General features: G+C 42.5%; 1 protein-coding gene across 2 annotated transcripts in view; it reads left to right on the forward strand.

Moving 5' to 3' along the window:
* Positions 1-14180: 14180 nt before the first annotated feature.
* Positions 14181-22632, forward strand: part of COL6A1 (collagen type VI alpha 1 chain) — a 48518-nt gene continuing 40066 nt past the window's right edge. For both annotated transcript variants that reach the window (XM_018558741.1, XM_018558742.1), the window contains exon 1: positions 14181-14514. In XM_018558741.1, coding sequence (XP_018414243.1) covers positions 14340-14514 — 175 coding nt within the window. In that variant the 5' untranslated portion in view covers positions 14181-14339. The remainder of the gene's footprint in view (positions 14515-22632) is intronic.

Consider the following 22632-nt stretch of genomic DNA (forward strand, 5'->3'; position numbering starts at 1 on the left):
ATCATGTCTGATGTACTGTAAATGTGGAGCCTATTATATAGGAAAAAACATTAAGACCAGCATGGAAACGTATACATGACCATATCTATTTCACAACTAACGGGAAACTCACCTCTGTGGGTAGACATGTAGGTCTGTATGTAGTACGTTGTTGCAGGTAGAGATGCGTTGGATCTACAAGCTAAGAGCCAACGTGCCCCCAGGCCTGAACGAAGTTTTGAGCTGCAGGCCATTTCTTAATTAGACAGAAGCAAGCCGATGTACGGCTGATTTCAGCCGATATGCGGCTGAAATCAGCCGTACCAGCCTGAAGTGAATAGCCGAACAGCGTTCGGCTCACTTCACTTCAGGTCGGTTATTCACTCGGCTGCCTGCGGCAGCTTAGTGAATAGACCCCATAATGTTCGAAAATTGCCTACTTAATCTGGTGGCTGTTTGTTCATAGAGTTGCTGTTTTTCAGTTAGAGTGGAATAAGGATTTTGATTAAAGGAGAACTATGAGGTGAGTGCTTTTCACTCACCTCATAGTTCTAGCCAACCTGTGACAATGAGACTGTCACAGGTCGGCTTAGTAGATCGGGAGGTGAGCAAACACATACCGGCGTTCGCTCACCTCTCGATCCTGTCAAGGCTCTCTGCCGTGACAGGGGAGGGGCTGGATTCCCCCCGCTCTGATCCGCCAGCGCTGACTGGCGGAACGGACGGCTGAGAGGGCGGGTGCAGCAGCTCGCGGTATACTGCGGTGTCTCAGTATACCGCGAGCTACAGCTCACGGTATACTGAGCCTAGGGTGACGTGAGGATACTAGTTTGTGCCCTCCCTTTACCCTAAGGAGAACTATGGGGAAAAGCCTTAACCCCATAGTTCTTCTTTAAAAGTTGAAATGGTTAATTAAATGATATGGTTAAAACTGTAAGTTAATGTGGAGAGATTCATCCTTGCTATGGGCTTATCTGGGACTGTGGGGATCGCTGTGGAAGGTATGAATCACGTACCTGGTGGAGGACCTATTGGCTGAGGAGGCCTTCCTTACGGCCCTTGTCTCACACCCCTGGGAGTGGGAACAGGGAGCGAGTAGACAGAGAGGAGCACGGGTGCCAAAGTGTTCAGACACAGTGCCTGGTAGAAGTCCGGCCACTTGACCCTGGAAGGATGAGCAGGGCTGGTTGGCTGCTGAGATGTCAGCGAGGATTGCAGAGGAAACTGAAGCGAGGTCAAACAAGCCAGGGGTCAAGCCAGATGGTCAGCACGGTACATTGTTTTTCATGGAAATTTGTTATTTTGTATTATAGGCCTGTAATTCTTAGTAAATCTTAGGAATAACTCACCTAAATCTGTCCAAACAAGAGTCCAGTAGACATCCCAGGTATGATAAAGTTTGACAATTTCTTATAATTGTGAAAAAGTGCAGGCAGGGCACTGGACAAAGCTCTAGGGACAAAATTAAAGTGAAATAGTTTGATACATAAGTGTAATCATAGCAGATTACATTGTATTGTGTGTATTCTGTGTACATTGCAACTTTTCACTTTTGAATTTCCCGCCGGCTGTGACGCCCCAAAACAAAACTAAAAGTCAGATGCCGGCATGGGCCGGCCGCGTACAGCAGAGGACACCACGGGCTCGCAGGGACAAGGTAAGTGACACTTTTCCGTGCATTCCCGAGTCTGGCTCGGGGGTTACCGCTCTAGATACTGAAAATTAACCCCGAGCCAGACCCCCGGCATGGAGGTTAATCACTATGTTAACCGTTGTTGTTGTTTTCATTTACAGAGGAGTAACTTAATTTTAAATCATGAAAATTCCAATAAAATGATCTAATATTACAATATTATTTGATTTATCTTCTCTATGCAGTGCCAGCCACTTTCCTTTTTCTGCTGTTATCAATTCTTCCAGAAACAATATTTCAGTACACACATGTTAAGCAAATCTGGCCCTGGATTTCAGGATAGTCATGTATTGCATTAGACTTGAGACTTGAGTGAAGATGTGGCCTGGCTTATGAAAAATATGGAAATCTGGCCCTGGTCAGACAGAATGAAATTCCACTTCTGCTTTTGTCTTGCATAATGAAGAGATAAAATGTGACTTGTTTTTTGTTGCATTTGGTGAAACTCAGAGACATCTGCAGTCAAGGGAAAAGGGGAACCTTTGCCCTGAGAGCTCAAGGACAAAGGCTCCAGCAGTAGATTTGTACATATGTGATTTGGTTGCTAGTGTCAACTACTCATGTCTTCTTGTCCATAAGTTTAAAAAGAATATCTGGTAAATGTTCAAAACATTGTTCATTGCTTGTGCCCTAAATCATTGCCTGTTTGTTGTACAGCCATCATTTAAAATTGTACATATGCTGATCGGTGTCATGACACCACTACCAGAATCAGAGCTATTTTACAATAGCAATAACACAATCGCATGTCACACAAGTCATGTAATCTGTGCCACATACTGGATGTGTGGTTGGAAGCAACTCTTAAAAAAATGGTCAACCTGCTTATAAATTTCTTTTTGGTAGTTTACGTTAATGCAAATGTCAGATACAGCCAAAATGTTTCAAGGAAATTGGACTCCCCTTCGGGCTTGAGCAACAATATGTAATTAAATCAGGAAGATCTGTACTTGTAGCCTAATTGGGATTTGACCTTCTGATGAGTGATCCCCCCATTGCGACCAGAGAGGCAGCAGCCTTGGACATTGTTCATTGCTTGTTCATTGTTGCACAGCAAACATTGCCTGTTTGCTGTACAGTGATTATTTTAAATTTTGCAAATCAGTGTTCCCCCCGGTTGTTACGCCACTGTTCATAGTTACACTATAAACAGAACTTTTCTACATATTATATTAAAACTTTAGAATGTTTTATAACTGTTTGGTGTATGGGCTGAAAAATCTGCTTTCTAACTACTTCTTTCACCCTTACACCTATAGACACTAATTTCTGCTCCCTGACTACTATACTAGAGTCCTATAGAGCTGTAACTGTAATATTAAATTGTGCAGATAGTACTTACATCTTCCGTGGATTTTGTGCTACCGAACACCACTCGAATATCCTGTTCCCCACTAAGCTGAGTGGTTCCTCCTGATGACCTACAGGGCACAGTAATGATGTTGAGGTTGGCAAGATGAGCAACTGATTACAGAGGACCAGGAGATCAACACTATTGTAGGTGTTGATTTCTAAAGAAACTTCAGCTAGGGAATTCTCTTCAATTGGGTAATGTTTGATTGTGCGGGTAGAAGGAGAGGTAGGTATATACTTTCTGGGCATTTTTTTTTTTTTACCACAGGGTCACTTTAATGTTATCTTTAGCTTATAATAACTGTGACCCTTAGGCATGTGTTTAATGCTAACTCAGTGGAAAAGAATTGCACATATGTTAAGATGTAACACCAACTCAATCACCTATATTTTTCTGTTTTTTTTTAATACCAGAATGGAAGCACAAGAGTAGTCTAAAATAATATGGTGGTGCACTGTGGATGAGGAACTTACAGCCATGGGTCATAATAATCACAAGAATTAATCAAAGATAATCACAGGATTAACCAAAGATAAGCAGAAGTAGATGACCTTAGTTGCAGCTGGAGTCAGTTGCTGCAATAAGTGATGATGCATGCTAACTTTGGCTCCAGTGACAGATTGGGAATTCTGACACTGGGCCAATACTAGTTAAATGAAAAAAAAGAACGCACTGATCATCTTCTGTCTGTGAGCTGACAGGAAGAGAATGTGTGTACCTAAGGTTTTGTCCTACACACGCCAACACAATGGAACTGAGGCCAATATGAAAAAAGATCATCCGGTTAGCTGGAATTAAGTGCAATAACCAGATGTTTATAAAAATACACTCACAGATCATTACTCCAAAATCATTAACTGTGTATCAGGAATCCTGTGCTTAGTGATCTTTGGTAATGTCAATGACTGAGTAGACTGTGATAAATGAATGTAAAAACACAAGTCTTGTACACTTTGGAACAATCAAGAAACCTTTCTAGTCCCTCATCCTCTGGATATAATTCTCTCTAAAAAAACACAAACGTAAGGCTTTGCATCTTCACTCCAATTAAACCTAAGCGGACTTCATTGCTTAGCCAGCCATGTTTATTCATACTCGTGGGCTAGCCAGTCATTTTGTTCCAGACCAGACCACCAGTGTAATTTTTTTATACAGACAGATGTGAAATGGTCCAGTCTGCTGGGAAACAGATGCTAAACCCCATCATCCCCTCCCGATCATGACTTCACAAGAAAATACTTTGCCTAAGTTTCCAGCACTAATGCTCTTCCTCTTGTTCATCCCCCTCTCCCATCCTACTCCCCATATGTATTCATCAGCCCATCTTTGCCCCCTTTTTCTTTTTTTGTGAACACTAGCCAAATGTGTCCTAAGACCTCCGTTATTGAAGCAATATTGTAAGCAGATGTCTACAGTTGCAGCAAGAATGGAACATACACCCTTTCAGTACCACAAACAAACTATGGAGGATTGGTGTGCATTTAGTACTATCAATCTACAGTAACCAACCAGCTCTGATGATTTCTTCATGTGTTTAAAAGCAAATTATTTATGTAATATATCATAATGTAGTATATAGTTGCCCTAAATGTGTTTACAACTTTTTGATTTGCTGTTTTAAACAGCTGCTGCACTTAAATAGTGAATGGGGATGGGGCAGCTGTAGGACTATATATGGGAAATGGGTGTGTAGGAAAAGCCGTGCCACATTTTACAGTGGAGAAAGGGGGGAGATGGGGACCTACACAGGGAGTGGAACACATTGTATAGTGTGGGGGGAGGAAGCAAATTGTGAGATTGCGTGCTTGATTTTATTTTTCCATAGAAGTGTGTGCAACGGTTTGACTTAATCTTTCTGGCTGCAGCACTCAAAGAATACTTGAGATGGCAGTGTGGTTCTGTCTCAATCTGAGTTCTGTTGAATGTGCTAAGAATTTGGCACAGATGTGTTTGGCAGTTTAAAGCATGTGTCTCTGATCATTCCCAGATGTGGCAGAACAGCCATATATGGAGAGGGATTGACTGCAGACACTACCCGTGTCAGATGCTCTTTCCTGGAGTTATTGCAGCATTTGATTCTTCAAAGTAAAAATGTGAGGTGCAGAAGATTGCTGTTCATGTATTCCATCTGCACAAGGGACAAGGTCTCCCCTGGGATAATATGCAGTGTGATCAATTTATGCTAGGTAACTGCATGTGTGTGTACAAACTCCTGAAGAAAGGCACATGCAAAATAACTACATGTCTTGTGTAGAGAGTGTGCATGCAGTTTTGGTTTAATGACCATCTGCAGAAACAGTAGACTCGGGCCATCGCCACGTATCATAAAGGTGTGAGCAATGGTTATGTCATTAGATGGTTGTGGCTCTTGACAAAGAGTTTAAGTATTCATGAATAGACACAGTTTGTATTTGTTTTAATGACTTTTACAAGCTGTGTCAGTAATAAACATACGGTGCACAACAATACAACAAAACAAAGGTGATGTGGTACAAATAGCAGTGATGTGCAGTAACTCATGACACCTAATTAGATGTCAGCCTATATGCACTTAGAACAATAAAGGTGAGTTCTGATTAATTGTTATAGGTTAGTTGACTTTGACCATCGTCCTAAGGCAAATAAATAAACCATTGTAATTTAAATTTAAAGGCCAACTCCTCCACAGCTAGTTTGAATCTTCTTTCAGTTTCTCTTACTCCTTGGAAACGCAAGTAGAAATATTTTCTTGCAGTACAGTGTCTTGTTCTCCTCCCAAAGAGCCATAACGATGGGATGACATGATAGAGATTCCATTTAGGGAGTGGGACACCCTCATTTTGATTTGCAATGGTTAACAGTTTGGCTGAGCTTGGAACTTTGGTGGGGCATACCTTGATATTTTCCAACAAAGTCCCCAACAAATGTAAGTAACAGCAGAAAATTGCAATTCTGCCATCTAAAGGGGTCTGAGAAAATAAATTGCTAAATTAATCAGACTGGCTGGAAGTTCTGGAAATCGTACACAGAAATGTACATATGGCAATAAAATGAACATAACATTTTAAAACAGAATAAATCACCCTTCTAATAAAATCCATGACCTTCATAGCGGCGATAGGCTTATAATTTTCCACAGCAGTGCTCCTATGTGCTGTACCTGGTATAATTCCTTTGTCACCATCTTCATAATTTAAGGTGATCTAATTTCCTGCAGATGGTTACGTAGGAGGAAGGATAAATGAGGAAACTGGAAGAATGTGTGATGACATAAGGCGGAACATTGCTTTCAATTTAATTTTATATTACGTTATATTATATTATATATTTTTTACTTTAAGTTTTCTAGGGTGTAAAGAGAAACGGTAGTGTTTTAATGATATACATGTGACTATATTATAGATATTAATTGTATGTATAGTGTATAGCTTGGAATTATCTATGTTTTTTATTTCATATTTGCTCCTTACATATACAGGTTTTACTTTCTGTCTGTCCCTTGCTGATTCTCTTCTCTCACTGCAGTCTACCAGATATGGCCAGTTTGTGTGAAAACAATAGTCTTTTGGCAGTTTGTATTAATACCCAGAATGCTTTTGGTAGCCAGAGACCTTGTGATCTTTTCCAAGGCTTTAGGCCATGTGTGGGTGCTTCAGAGTTGCATTTTTTAATTCATGGGCAGAATTTTGTAATCAACATGATAATGTACTTTGGTAATGCTAACGTGTCCTGTTAATTCTGGTTTAAATGTTGATGGTAGATCCACTTCATTTTATGAATTCCAGGGACTGTGTTTTCTGGATAGCATTGGCAATCACTCACTGATTTTATTTGATCCCTGAAGTTGGTCTTTAATTAAAAACTTAAAGTGGTTTTGTTGATCAGGCTGTTGTTTGGGTGATCAGGCTATGAATAATCAAAGTTTTCACTATGTGTGAGAAGGCCTCATAGATGAACCATGAAGGCCCCCACCCCTTTCCCAGTCTGTCTAATCTCAAATCCAAAGGCTCCCAGGAATGCAGAATACTAATTGCATTGCAATAATTGTATAGATCTCAAACTATTTATACATTTCATTGGGCTAATTTATTAATTCAAGAATATCCGCTTTCACTTTGCAAGGGAATTTTCCCTTAGCTTAGTTAAGGAGGCATACAGGGCATTCTCTGATTGGACAAGGGGCAGGGACATCAAGATCCATCCAATCAGAGAATGCCTTATATTGATTGGTAAAAATACTAGGCATTCTCTGATTGGCCTCTGTGCTGATCAAGGGACTCCCTGTGTTTTCAGAGCAGAGGGGAAACTGCTCAGCACAGTGCAGTATCAAGACACGGAAGAACACAGTAAACCACTGTGGTAGCTTTGGCTACTACAGCGTTTTACAAAATCCCTGTGGGCCGGTCAGGTATAAAATATACATTCTTAGACTGGGCCAAGCTAGACTAATGTAAGTATGCATAAAATGTATACCTGGAGCTCAGCTTTAACTATGAAAATACAGTAGTAAAAGAGAGATAAAGGTAATAGAATATTAATGTGGTTCTCAAGACAAACATTGTGTATGAAGGACACTTTTCCAGCCATTGTGCATATATCTGAGATGTTGTAACAATTTTCAGGGGCTTTTAAGAATGGGCATTTATATATTGTGTATTATTGCATATTTACAGATTTAGGATGCTCTATCCCAGCTGACACCTAGGGGTTGATTTACTAAAGGTAAAAAGGCTGTTCACTTTGCAAGGGATTTGCACTTTTCAGGGGAATTTTCCCTTACCTTAGTGAATGAGGTGAAGCTCTGCTGACATCCATCACCCAATCATGTGCAATCAAATGTACAGCTTTTTTTAAATTTTCCTTGCACAAGATTGGGTATTCTAGACTGAATTTTCGCCACATTCACTGAGCTAAAGGAAAATTATCTTGCAAGGTGCAAATTCTCTTGCAAAGTGAACAGTTTATTTACCTTCAGTAAATAAACCCCCTACATTCACATAGCCCCCCTACAATGTATCTATTAACCACAATATCCCAATTAAAATGAAAAGAACAGAATAGGTCTAATCCATGGGAGGCCACATAGGTAAGCACAGGGAACTGGCCAACCTCAAACATAAGCACCTACAGGGACCACACATAAAAGTTATCTGAACGTGCACCAGAATTAACATGATTACATCATCTCTGAGCCATCATCTTAATCCAGGAAGTAGATGCTGACTTTACATAATGCGGGAACAAAGATGGCACCATCTTTCTGGAGAGAAAAGCATATATACATATTATCAGGGGAAGTATTGTGATCCCTATGAGTGTTAATACATACCTATAAGTGTTTTTTTGATTACACATTACTTAGCTTGCATGCACCAAAACATACAGTATATCTGATGCTCGATTTTTTTAGGATGGCAGAGCATGTGGAATTTTTGCCTGGAAGAAAAAAAGCTTAATTGCTATCCAGACAGTATGAAGATAACATAGCTTAGGCCTCACCTACATAGGCTAATTAGGTCCTGCTTCCTAGAGGATTCCTGTGGTAATACAGGTAGTTCCAGACAGCTGTGGCTACTCAGCCAGTACGAAGCAATGACAGACTGCCAGGAGCCGCAGCTGTCCGCCACTATTCACATGTATTCGGACATCCAGGGTTTACCTGCAGCTAGGGACAGATGACCGGCCCTGGATGCAGCCATGATTCCAGCACCAAAATCCACAGATTCTTGCCACAGGAATATGCTACCAGACCTAGCCTGTATGAATGATGCCTAAATATAATGTGTTAAATATTATTATTCATTAAGACTATTGGAAATGTACAGTAGCCTATATAAGCCAATTAAAACATCTCTTATATCATTTTTGGCTTCCCTAAATTAGTGAAAGCTGATATCCAGTTGTTATGAAGATCATAACTATGTTTATCTTGGTAATTTAACTCATAAGGTAAGTAACACTTTTAGGATGAGGAAACACTCAGGGGGGAATTTATCAAAACTGGAGCAGACAGTATCTGGAGCAGTTGCCCATGACAACCAATCAGTTAGTCGCTTCATTTTGTTCAGTTAAGATTTGAAAATGAAAGAGAGAAGCTGATTGGTTTCCATGCACATCTGCTCCAGTTTTGATAAATTCCCCTCTCAGTGTATTGCAATATTGCAGGAGGACCTGGATAAAATAGGGGAGTGGGCAACTATGCCGCTAGGGAAGTCGGAAATGGAGAAAGATTTGGGGGTCATTGTAGACCACAAACTGAATAATAGATTACAGTGCCAGGTTGCTGTAAGCAAAGCTAGTAGAATCCTGTCCTGCATCAAAAAGGGAATGTTTTGCAGAGACAACTCTATAATGTTGCCACTTTACACATCAATGGTTCGACCTCACCTGGAGTATGCGGTGCAGTATTGGGCACCGGTACACAGAAAGGATGTCCTTGAGCTGGAGAAAGTCCAGCGAAGGGCGACCAAACTCATCAAGGGGATGGAGGACCAGAAGTATGAGACAAGGCTACTAAATTTAAATATGTTTACGTTGGAAGTAAGGAGATCAAGGGGGGACATGATTTTCATGTACAAAATGTCCAATAGTCATAGCAACATTAGCAACAAACTCTTTAAGATTAATTGCGTAACAAAGACTAGAGGCCACCACCTAAAGCAGGTAGAAAAAAAATTCAAACACAAGGGGCGAAGGGGGTTCTTCTCAGTCCGCGCGGTTAGGGTCTGGAACTCGCTGCCTCAAGCAGTGATTTCAGCAAATAGTGTGGAATCATTCAAGAAGCTTTTGGACGATTTCCCGAGAGACCGTAATGTACAAGGGTACAGGTACTCTTAAGAATGAGAACACTCAGTGACCTATACACACACACAATAGGTTGGACTTGATGGACTTATGTCTTTATTCAACCTCAAATACTATGTAACTATGTAACTATGTAATATTTGTGCAGTTGATAGAGATCCTGAAAATAGTGAAATCTGCCCGCAAAACAATTATTCTGTCTGTAAGGCAGTCCACAAGGTTCCACTTTATTTATCATCAAGACTCATACTTCTTTATATTATGAAGCTGCTGGGTATTATCAATTTCCAATGACATTTCTGATGAAGCAGGTTGCACCATTGCTTTTAGTGATCAGGCTTTGTAGGAAACAATAATATATGCTTAATTGTGTCAGCATATTGAAAAGTCTCCATGTCAGATCACCATTTTCTTTTCTCTACAGAAAATGGAATAATCATTTTGCTACAGGTGCATCATATTATAAAGTCAGCTAAAAATGGTGGCTGGTATTTATGGGTCAGTGATTTGGGGGAGCACAGGTAGAGTTCTTACTACCTTTTGTGTTTGGTGAGTGATCTGCTCACACTAAGGCCTTGTTCACACCGAAAGCGTGTGCGTTCCAATGCGGTAGCTGGTGGAACTTCTCCCCGCGTTTTGAGGCGGGAGGGGGCGTGGCGGTGCATTGTATTCAATGGCACCGCTTCCACGCCCCACGGCCGCAGTGCGATCGAACGCCTGTCAAAACTTTGCCAACGTTGCAATCCACTGCAAACGCCAAAAATAGGGCATGCCCTATTTTTGGCGTTTGCAGTTAAACGCAATGCTGGCAAAGTTTTGACAGGCGTTCGATCGCACTGTGGGCAGGTTGGGTGTGGAAGCGGTGCTATTGAATACAATGCACCGCCACGCCCCGTCCCGCCCCAAAACACGGGGAGAAGTTTCACAGCAATCGCGGTGCGTTCCAGCAGCTACCGCTCTGGAACGCTCACGCTTTCGGTGTGAACAAGCCCTAATAGATGTGGGATAAATGTGAAAAATGGCTCCCAAGGCTTTATCTTATTTGACACTATGGTGTACAAAGTCTTCATCTGTTAATGTATGTAGTCACACACCAGTTTTTTTTATAATACCTGTTGAACTTGGATGCTAATATTGGCTGACACATATGATAATGAATCAGTATCACCATGCACAGGTTGTGTCCAGATCTGATGTTTATTTCCCAGTTATCATCCTTTTTATTACAGTCACACAAACATAAATGTGGAACTCTAGGCATCATTAAAATCACAATCTTTGGATCTCATGTACAGTATATGCCTCTTGCTCCTATAGTAAACATCCTCAAAGTGCCAAGGCAACAGTACTCCTGGTGAATGACTCTAGGAGAAAATGACTGCTGACATTCTGTTTCCCTAGTCCTTAGTCACCATTTCTCCCCAGCTCATGATTGGACAATGAAGGAGCAGCAGTACAGTACTGAAGTCACCATTGTGTTTTCCTCCACTGTAAGCTTGTTCAATGTAAGGCTATGCAAAGAAACAAAGCCATGATTGGCCAAGAGTGTTGCTGTTCCAGGGATTATTGATTAATTTCCAAAGGGGCTGATATAAAGACTTATTCAGGTATAAATTCTAGTTTTAAATACATAAACAATAAGTGCACTTTCTGAAAAAGTGCACTTATCCTATTTGCCCACCCCTCTCCTGAGCTAACAGATCCTGCCCCCCGCCTCCACAGATGCATACTTACCGGGGTCCAACTTCTACAGCCTTTTATGTTTGTTTACATCAGCGCCGCAAGTCCTCTTTATCCTGGCCATTTTTGGTGGTAGAGCACCATAGAGGTCTATGGGGCTCGCCTCCTGGCTGGCAGATTGGGGTAGGAGAACCCTACAGGGCTCTACTGTGCTGGCACAACCAAGAGAAAGAGGGCTTGTGGCGCAGGATCTAAACGATCGCCAGAGGAGTCGGGCATCATATGGCAATAAGTATAAATCTGTGGAGGGGGAGGGTGGGATCTGTTAGGTCAGGGAAGAGAGCAACAAGTTAAGTGAGCTTTGTTATAAAGTACACTTACGGGTCTATTCACTAAGCTGCCGAGGGCAGCCGAATGAACAACCGACCCCAAGTGAAGTGAGCCGAACACTACAGGCTGGTACGGCTGATTTCAGCCGTACATCGGCTGAAATCAGCCGTACATCGGCTTGCTTCACATGGCTTCGGGTCGGCCGAACATGCTCAGCATGTTCGGCCAACCCGAAGTGCAGAAGGAGTTCGACTCAGCCGATCCAACAGGCTACTCACTGCTGTTCGGTCTATTCTTATAGATGCCGAACAGCAGTGAGTGAATAGCCGAATGCCGCTGAGCGGAGAGGGACCGAGCAGAACAGAAAAATGGTTTAAAAAGTTTTTAAAAAGTAAATAGAAACCGATTGTGCGGACCTAGCAGTGACAGCTAGCTCCGCCCAATAGTTTCCTATTGTCCGGCGGCTCTGCTGCCGTAAAAAAAAAAATGAAAAAAAACCTCTCCCGGGCGCTCTGGGAGACTCCCGCTTCCGGCTGCCCAGGGGTGAAACACTGCTTTTTCTTTTTTTTTTCTTTATTGTGACAAGGAGCGATGTCAGAATAGAAAAAAAAATAAAAACATTTTCCCATTGGAATGCATTGCTACATTACTATTGGCTATTTCAATTTGCAATAGCCAATAGTAAACTAGCATTGTACCCGCCCTCTGCTGATGGACCTGATGAAGAACAGCAGCAGAGGGCGGGTACAATGCTAGTTTACTATTGGCTATTGCAAATTGAAATAGCCAATAGGAATGTAGCAATGCATTCCAATGGGAATTTCTTTTTTTTTCTATTCTGACATCGCTCCGTGTCAGAATAAATAGAAAAAAAAAGAAACAGCGCTGTTTCTCTCCTTGGCGGCCGGGAGCAGGAGACTCCCGAGGCGCCAGGGAGAGTTTGCTGTTTGGAGATCAGTGTCCCTGGTTAGCAGGTAACCAGGGACGCTGATCTCTCTGCAAGTGGCCGGAGCCAGCCGTAAGATCACGGCTGGCTCCGCCCAGCTGCCAGAAGCAGGCTGTGGGCCGGCCATATGCGTTCGGCTCGACTGAGCCGTTCGGGAGCTGTACGTTCGGGAGCTGTTCTACTGAACCGAAGGGGTCCTGGGGCCGAAGCTAGCCGAAGGATCGGCCGAAGCTATGGCTAGATCCTTCGGCAGCTTCGTGAATAGACCCCTTATTCTTTTATTACTTTAATACATGACAGCATTAAATTGCATTTTAAAAAATTATTGTCTGGAGTTCTGCCTTAAATTATATTACATTGAAGTCAAAACTTTTGGTTTTGGATAGGGCAGGGAAGGGTTGACAACTCTGTAAGGTTTTTATTGTGGTCAACCTTCCTGCAGGTAGAGATTTCCCTCTTTATTTTTTCTTAGGACCAATGTCACCAGCACTGAAAGATCCAAAGAGAAAGATCCAAAATGTTGAGTTATTATCATCAGCACAGGATTGGAGGTTTTCCAATGGGCATAGCTGTTTCAGTTAAAGAGAAATAAAAAATGACAGGGGATTTAACCCTTCCCTACTTTATCCAAAGCTAAAAAGAAAAAGTTTTGTGTTAAGTATACTTTAAAGGGAATGACTGCAGTTTACTGCTGACAATCAATTGTATATCTATAAACACACATTGGTTATAATGGGGCATTGGGGGCTCATGCACATGGGCGGCTGAACCCACACAACATATATTCCTGCAATTTCCCCCCCCCACCAGAAGTCAATGGCTGTACACTGGTATACACTGGACTTGTTTAAACGCAGGCATGCATAGACCCACAGCCTGTCTGCATTCGGGACTGTGCACCCAATAGAATGCGCATGTTTATGCAAATCCAGCGTATAGCAGTCTACAGCCAGGTACAGCCAATGACTTCTATGGGAGGCTGTACGCAGCACCTGTGGCTCCCTGGCAGTGGATATACACCAGATTTTACGTTGTATGGGTTCAGCTGCCCGTGAGTCCTTAAACTATTTTTTATCATTTACATTTTTCACATTGAACAAAATACAGTATATATATATCTTTTGTTGCACTCAAGACTTGCATAAACATGTTCAGCTACAGTTATTACAATATATTTTTGATGTTGCTGTGATAATTTTGATGGGATCGAACCAGACATCAGTAGAGGAATACACTGTCAGCATCACCTCAAATATGGTTCTAGAGTTCCTTTTCTCTCATTGAATTTTGACCTGAGAACTTTTTGTTTTGTCAAAATCAAGGATATAGGAATACAACTCCTAGGAAAAGCCCTCCTTTCCACTAAAATCATCCCCTCCATTTGTGTCACTCCACCCTTTTCATGCACTCCCCCTCTGCAGAAGCAGCAGCATTCCCCTTTTCCCTGTGAGCTCAGCATTCCCCCCTCCCTGGAACTTGTCTGTGAGCTCTCGCTCCCTTCTAGCTCAGCATTCGCTCGTTAGGCACTCACTGAAACTTTGCCTCCCTTCCTGCCTGGGATACAGGGGAACACTATGAAGATGCTGCGGGGAGACCTCCCGCTCACCCTGCTGCAGGTTTTTCTACTTCTAGGGGGTGGCACAGCACAACAGACTGGGCAGGTACCAATCAAAATACCTCCAGAACCTGGCACTGGAACTGATACCAGTATCCTCTTCCCAGATAATGGCAGGACATCATCTTACCAAGGTAATAACAGATAAAGTACAATGCTGTCACCTTAATGTAACTTTTTTTGCACACTTTTATATTATAACTAAACTTTTTAATAGAACAGTTTGTATCTCCAGGCTGTAAAACCCTAATGACTAATGCCAGTAGAGCAGCACAAGGCTTTTTTTTTTTTAAATTCCATCTTTTAAAGCTCCACTTTTCTACGGGTCCCAGGATTCACTGCATGCTGTGCCTTGTAGTTCTACAACAGATTTAGCCACTAACCAAGCATTTACAAGTACCCGTAATGCAGGGTTTTATTTCTACAGTGATCTCTAATTTTAAAACTAGTCATCTGGATTAAATAACTTTAACGTTATTAGCTCTTTTTCTCTTATTGCATTTAAATAAATAGTCGAATTTAACTGAAATTCAAATTGTGTTGAGAGCAATGTAACCCTTTACAGAGGAATCACAGACACACAGTGAAGTCTGACAATATAAGGACAGGTAATATCGTACAATACACCTTCATCTGTGATGTGATGGATTGCGGTTTTGAGCAGAAAGGTAATAGTGGGAGGAGCAATAGGGAAAGGGGTTTCTGAAGACAGTGGGAGGGGCCATAAGAAGGGTGTTCTCATATTTCCCGGAATCATGAAGTAGGTGGGGATTTACATATAGCTTATAATTTTAAGAAATCATATATAAATATCATATAACATTATAAATATTAATATCACAATATAATACATTGCACTGTCAAATCCAAGTTTGAAATGTTGACACATAATTTAGATATCAAGAGGAACTGTAATTTAAGCAGAAATTTTGCTAATACAATTATGATATTATGATTTTGCAGCAGACATAAAGACTGAATTCTGCTATTTATGATGATTTGACAAAATTTACAATTCTATCATATGGTTGGTATCAGCGATCCAGTAGCTGGCATATGTATTGACAATTAACTGTATAAAATCTGTTTAACTGGATGTTCTTATTGTTGCAATATGAAGCATTTGAAGACATCAGTCTCTTTCTAGTATGTTTATATGTTCAATATGTGTTTTGTCATATCAGTTGGGAGCACAAAGTATGTCATTTCAGCATTTACATATGTATGACATATTCATATTATGTTTTATAAACAACAACAAAATATAAAAATCTAATACAAAATGGTATATATACAATATTGGTCTAATACAATATAGTATTAGCCACCAGTCGGACTCCACTTGCTGGGAAGCCCTGGCATTTGCAGGCTAGGTACTGTATATTGAGAATTGCAATTCAGGGCCATATGCTGCCTATTCCTAGTCCTGAAAGGTCATCAGATAATGGCCTATACTATACACCAATCAGATATAATTTTACCGAGGACAGTTTACTGATAGGTAGGATACTTCTGGTTTTCTGTGGATTATTGAAAGTTGTATGTTAACCTTTATTATTTGAAGGAGTCAGTGTGTTGAGCCCTGTTATCTATGCTATATGCCATATTCCAATATCTATTATTGTCAGTTGTAGGGCTTGTTTTGCATAACCCGTGTTTTTTTGGATCTTAAAGCACAACTACTTTTTTGTTTTATTTTTGGAATGGTCTGAACATCTGTCAAGAGGGTTTTTTTTGCTGTCTATATCCCATTTGGGAAGATTTCCCCTTTGTACTATTACAGTGACACCTTGTTATAACCTATAATCCTTAAAATGTTGTTGTTTTGTTATGTTTAATTGCTACTCTCCGGGCGTGACAAAGTTTTATAGACAATAGACTGATTTAAGTCAGCTTGGGCCTGATACAGGATTAGTTCTGTTAAAATTATTGATTTCTAATCCTCTTCAGCTCCAAGGTTTCACTCACTCCTACCAAATAGCACAGCCAGGTCCCTAATATCACTTTTTTCCAATTCAGTTAAAGCGGTACAGCGTGGTCATGGGCCTTCCCAAGCCTGTGATTGGATAGTGAAGCAGCAGCAGACTGATGACATCATAATGATGTCTGCTCTTAAATGAGAACTATGGGGTTCAGGCTTTTCCCCATAGTTCTCCTTAGGGTAATGGGAGGACACAAACTAGCGTCCTCCCATCACCCTAGGCTCAGTATAACGCGAGCAGTAGCTTGCGGTATACTAAGACGCCACAGTATACCGCGAGCTCCTGCTCGCGGTATACTGAGACGCCGCAGCTGAAGCTGATCCCGACAATTATGCCGGGATCCGCCTAGCTGCGTGACTGACAGCTGGCTCTGCCTATCTAGAGGCAGGGCCAGCTGTACCCGCCCCCTCCCCCGTCCGTTCCACCAGTCAGCGCTGGCGGATCGGAGGGGGGAATCCAGCCCCTCCCCTGTCATGGCAGAGAGCCGTGACGGGATCGAGAGGTGAGCGAACACATACCGGCTAAATTTTTTATCGCAATAGGGCCTTTCTGGCTTATTTTACTGCCTTTTTCTCTCCCTATGCAAGTCTTGCTGTACTAGGAGTTACCATATGGTAATATGGGGATAGATTTAGGAGCTATTTAAAAGGAATTTTTTGTTGAACGATTATAGATTTGGCCTTTTATATCTCTCCATAAGTGTTATATGTTAGGTTAAGGTTAAGAGGAAAGCTGGGGTTACGTTTAGGATAAGGTTCACTGTTAGGGTTGTACAGAGTTAGATTAGGGGCTACATTTCATTATTAGCGGGATGTTAATTGTTACTTTTTGGAGGTAGGTGCTATGCTAAAGTTAAGGGGGGACTGGTTAAGGGTTAGAGTGACAGTAGATGCAAAGTTTACATCTATGCATTTTAGTGTGGTGTTTTTAAAAATCCGGCTTGCTGCATTTTAGGTGTAGCATTCCCTGTGAGTACATCGTCCAAAGTAATTCATTGTACCGCATGTAATAAAAGCACAATAGTAAAACCACAAATAAGGGAATGGGCCCTTATTACTGGTAGGTCATAATCGGGGTGGCTGGGGTGTGGGTGGCTATTGTGAAATTCTTGTTCGTTCTTGGTGGCAAGAAGTTTTGGAGCGGGCATGATGGTGCATTGAAGTCAATGGCAGCGCAGCCACGCCCTCCGACTGCAATGCGATCGCCATTACATGAATGAGTGGCACATCAGTGTGTAAGCGGGATTAGGGTGTGGCGGCTTCACAGAGGGAATCACACGTACTGGTCTTATAAACAAGGTAACGTTTATTACCGGAGAGACGGTAGTAGGAAGAATATTTACAACAGTAAGGCAAGCAGTTTCACTCCAGGCATGGAGGCACAGGTACACAGTACAGTCACTTCTGACATAAGCGGTAGTTGTATTCGTTAGCACTATAGTCACTTCCCACTGACTGGCACAGTATAAACCCAAGCACACAATGCGTATCTGTAAAGGCTGATAACACGTTACCCGGAAGCAGCGGTATTCGTTTCGTACAGGGAGATATGAGTCTGGAACACTCTTCCCGCACTCACAGCGAGGACACCGGTTTGGCTATAAGCAACCGGGAGTCTTTCATCCGACCAGGATTGCCGATGCAGGACTCCGTAGGAACCCTGAACTATCCTTCACAGGCCGGAACACTCTCCCTGAACTCTCCTAACTCTCCCTCACAAGCGGGGTATCTGTCCCTGTCTACATCCACACGTGTTCTACCCAAAACGCGGCTGGGCTTTCCTATATAAGATAACCACCCCAAAATGGCCAACCAAATCTCCCGGGAATTCCTGTCCTATCAGGACACCAGGCTTCTCCAAAATGGTGCTGGAGACAATTATAGATGCTAAACAGTTCTGAACATATTTACACATAAACATATCAAATCGGCTGGAAGTATTTATATACACTTGCTAACCCACTTCATCCTGCAGCCAGCTAGGCTGCCCTGTAACTGTCAACTGCCTACAAGTGCTTGCATTCCGGTCCAGTGCAATCAGAAAAAATTGTGCTTGCTGCAGTTTTTCTGACTGCAGCAGAACGCAGGCACTGATGTGCCACGCGTTTGGGTGCAGGTGATCGCATTGCAGCTGGAGGGCGTGGCTGGAACGCACTGTGGCTGGTGTGAACTAGTCCTAATAGTTTAAGTGTTTTTTGAGTCAATGACCTGAAACAAGCATATAAATAAGAAGAATTCTGACTTAGCCCTGACTTCGCCCTGACTTCTCTGGCAGCATGCATTTTCCATGTTAGAGTCTTAGAAAGTACTGTAACCAGAGGATTCGCATGACTGTCAGGCAACTAGCAATGTCAGAACATCAGCAATGGCTCCTCCTTTCTCTTGAAACTGGTTTAATTTATATTAAAGCCTCTTTGGTAATTGTAGAGTGTCTATTCGTCTACTGTGCCCGTGCAGCTAGCATTGCCAGGCCTGCTTCCTAGCCTTCTCTTCTGGCTACTTTACATCCTCTGAATGGGACTGGCCATTGCTCAGTTGTGCCTGAGTTAAGCCTCATCACTCACTCATCACTTTAAGCCTCATCAGACATTATAGGGTCTATTCACGAGGCAGCTGAAGGATCTAGCCGTAGCTTCGGCCGATCCTTCGGCTAGCTTCAGCCCCAGGACGCCTTCACTGTAGCCCGTACAGCTACCCGAACTTGGCCGAGCGGCTCAGTCGAGCCAAAGGCATATGCCTCGGCTTGTCTGAGCCACGCTGAAAGCTGAAGCTGGCCGAGCGGCCGGCCGACAGCCTGCTTCTGACAGCTGGGCGGAGCCAGCTGTGATCTTACGGCTGGCTCCGGCCACTTGCAGAGAGATCTGCGTCCCTGGTTACCTGCTAACCAGGGACACTGATCTCCAGACAGCAAACTCTCCTGGGCGCTCCGGGAGTCTCCCGCTCCCGGCCACCAAGGAGAGTAACACTGCTTTCTCTTTTTTTTTTATTCTGACACGGAGCCGTGTCAGAATAGAAAAAATAATAATTTTTGGCCGTAAGAATGCATTGCTAGATTCCTATTGGCTATTTCAATTTGCAATAGCCAATAGCAAACTAGCATTGCACCCGCCCTCGGCTGCAGTTCTCCATCAGGTCCCCACTACTGATTGACAGCAGCAGAGGGTGGATACAATAGCTAGTTTGCTATTGCAAATTGAAATAGCCAATAGGAATCTAGCAGTGCATTCCTATGGCCAAAATGTATTTTTATTTTTTTCTATTCTGACACGGCTACGTGTCATAATAAAGAAAAAATAAAGAAAAAGCAGTTTTTTTCTCCTGGGCAGCCGGGAGCGGGAGACTCCCGAAGCGCCCGGGAAAGTTTTTTTTTCTTTTCTTTTTTTTTGACGGCAGCAGAACCGCCGACAAATAGAAAACTGTTGGGCGGAGTTAGCTGTCATTGCTAGCTCTGCACAATCATTTTTTATTTTTCTACTTTTTAAACAATTTTTCTGTTCTGCTTGGTCCCACAGGGAGACCGAGCAGAACAGCCGAGCCGAATACCGCTGAGCGGCATTTGGCTATTCACTCACTGCTGTTCGGCATCTATAAGAATAGACCGAACAGCAGCGAGTAGCTTGTCGGAGGTTCGGCTTAGCCGATCCAGATGTTGGATCGGCTGAGTCGAACTCCTTCTGCACTTCGGGTCGGCCAACATGCTGAGCATGTTCACCGACCCAAAGCCACGCGAAGCCACCCGAAATCAGCCGTACCAGCCTGAAGTGAATAGCCGAACAGCGTTCGGCTCACTTCGCTTCAGGTCGGTCATTCACTCGGCTGCCTACGGCAGCTTAGTGAATAGACCCCTATGTGTCTGCTGTCTCTGTTCCTGACCTCTTGCTGCATTTAACAGATACTCCTCCTGCCTGCTGCCTATCCTGACCTCTTGCTTTCTTCAACAGATACCTCTCTTGTCTTCCTGTCCTGACCTTTTACGTCATTTATCTGATACCTCTCTTGTCTGCTCCCCTCTTGCTTTCTTCAACAGATAACTCTCTTGTCTTCCTGTCCTGACCTTTTGCATCATTTATCTCATACCTCTCTTGTCTGCTGCCCATCCTACCTCTAGTCTATTCTCCACTGAAGATCCTGCTTCCCTTCCCACCATTGCTATACAGTAGGGAAACACTCGTTTTTGGGCCTGCTTGGGACATTAAATATTCAGAGTATAAAGTTTAGGACCTGGAGGCATCCACGTACCAGTAGGCCCACTGGCCTTAGGGGAAGGGCAGCTGCTATAGCTGAAGTCACTCGCCACTTTTTACTCTGGAATGTCAGCTTGTTACCTTACACCAATGCAGATGTAAATCATTATTTTTAAAGTTTCACCCTAAGTAACAATACTTCTGCCTGCACTGGCAAAGAAATGGGCCAAATTTACTGCAAAGCCACAAAGAAAATGGAGAAAGTGTAGAAGTTGTTGGTTTTAGCCACTTATTTAAAAACATGTAATATATTTGTGCTACAATTGCAGTATTATGTTTAAATATCATCTGGTATTTCGCAGTAAAATAAAAGATATAAGACTCAAGTAGGCAGCAGGGATAGATTTTAAAGGAGAACTATGGGGTACACTGTTAATAGCATTTTTAGATTCCTAATGGTACAGGAGTACATTTTGCAATGTACTACTGTAATCAAAAATCTACCATAAAAATCTACCATAAGCTCAGGATTCGCTATAACGTGGTGTGCGTGGGGCTAACCCTCTTGCTGTGAAGCGATCCCAAAAATATTGCCGGGATCCTCCCCTTCCATTGACTGACAACTGCTTGTAGAAGTGTGGAGAGGCGGGTACTGAGAACAGAAGCAAGGACGGAGGCGAGGGCGAAGGCAGGGACAGAGCTACAAGGAGCTGCTGCGCGTTCATGAATACTCGCACATGCGCAGCAGCTCCATTCCCACAGCTCCATCCTTCAACGCTGTCCCCACCTCCGTCCTCTGTCCCCACTGCTGTCTCTGGCTTCGTAGCAATGACTGATTCGGTGCAGGGAGCGTACTTAGGCTGCAGCATGTCTCATCTCACTGTGCCGCCGCCACTATTTCCCGCTGTGTAGCGTCATTGGAAGCCACTCAGCATGTATTTTAATAAAAATGTAAATACATTAAAGGCCAACTCTGAAATATTCCTGTCAAGTTTTTATTGCTTAGTATTCAAAGTCCTGAGGGCTAAGTCCAAATAGGCGCCAGACCAATTAATTGTTCATTCAGCAAGACAATAAAAACCAACCAACGCATTTCAAAGGATTAAATGTATGCCCTTTCTTCAGGGTTCAGATATTGCATAAAGTTGGGAGGACTCAAAATGGCAACATCCCCACATTTAATTCTTTGAAGGATACAAAATGTGACAGAATAGCAGCAACATGCTTCCAGACCAAACAAAACTGATTTAAATAGCTTATTGGACACTTTGTCACTTTTTCCATCTTTCAAACAATTAATTGTTATGCTTCTATCATTCTGAGTCCTCCCAAGTCTGTGCAATGTCTAAGCTCTGAAGAAGGAGGATAATGCGTTAGCTGTTTGGCCGAAATGCGTTTGCTGTTTTGTAATTTCCTTCTGAACAAACAATAATGATTAAAGTTTTTGGACTCTCTGATCACTGGTCTGTTACTCTTTCTGGACTATATACACAGCTCTCAAACTTCAAGTCCCCTGTTTAAATGGCACTTTCTTTGTGCACCCTATATACATTTATTTGATCTTCTTTAATCACCCGTTTTAACCTCCTGGTTAGTTAGATACAGACAGACCTGATAGAGGTTCCCCGTTACAGCAGAAACAATTGTTGTTGTAATCTTTATTTCAGTGTAATGGTAAAACAATACATTCCTGAAGGAATACTGTATGTATTAAGATTAATGGAGTCTGAAAAAGATAAATGGATGAGTGCTGTTTAAGAAAGAATAAATGTTTTGATTAAGTAATAATAACCTGACAGAGGATTCAAAGGCCCCTTTCACACGGACTGATCAGGAAGGGATCCCCTCCTGATTGGAGCAGTACGGATTGGATATCACTGCTGTGACATCTGTGTCCGTCCAGTTTTTTTACTCCATCTTGCAATGGAGGAAAGAACTAAAACTGCTGGACCCCATGTCAGTCTATGGGAATCGGGCCCGGAACTCAGTTCTGTTTGTTTTTCCAGACCTAGTCCGAGTCAAGAGTAACCGGTTGTAAACAGACTTACATTGGGCATCCGATTGGGTCCGCCTAAAAAACTGACAGG

This window comes from Nanorana parkeri, unplaced genomic scaffold, assembly GCF_000935625.1.
Source record: "Nanorana parkeri isolate BGI_ZX_2015 unplaced genomic scaffold, ASM93562v1 scaffold355, whole genome shotgun sequence".
NCBI lineage: Eukaryota > Metazoa > Chordata > Amphibia > Anura > Dicroglossidae > Nanorana > Nanorana parkeri.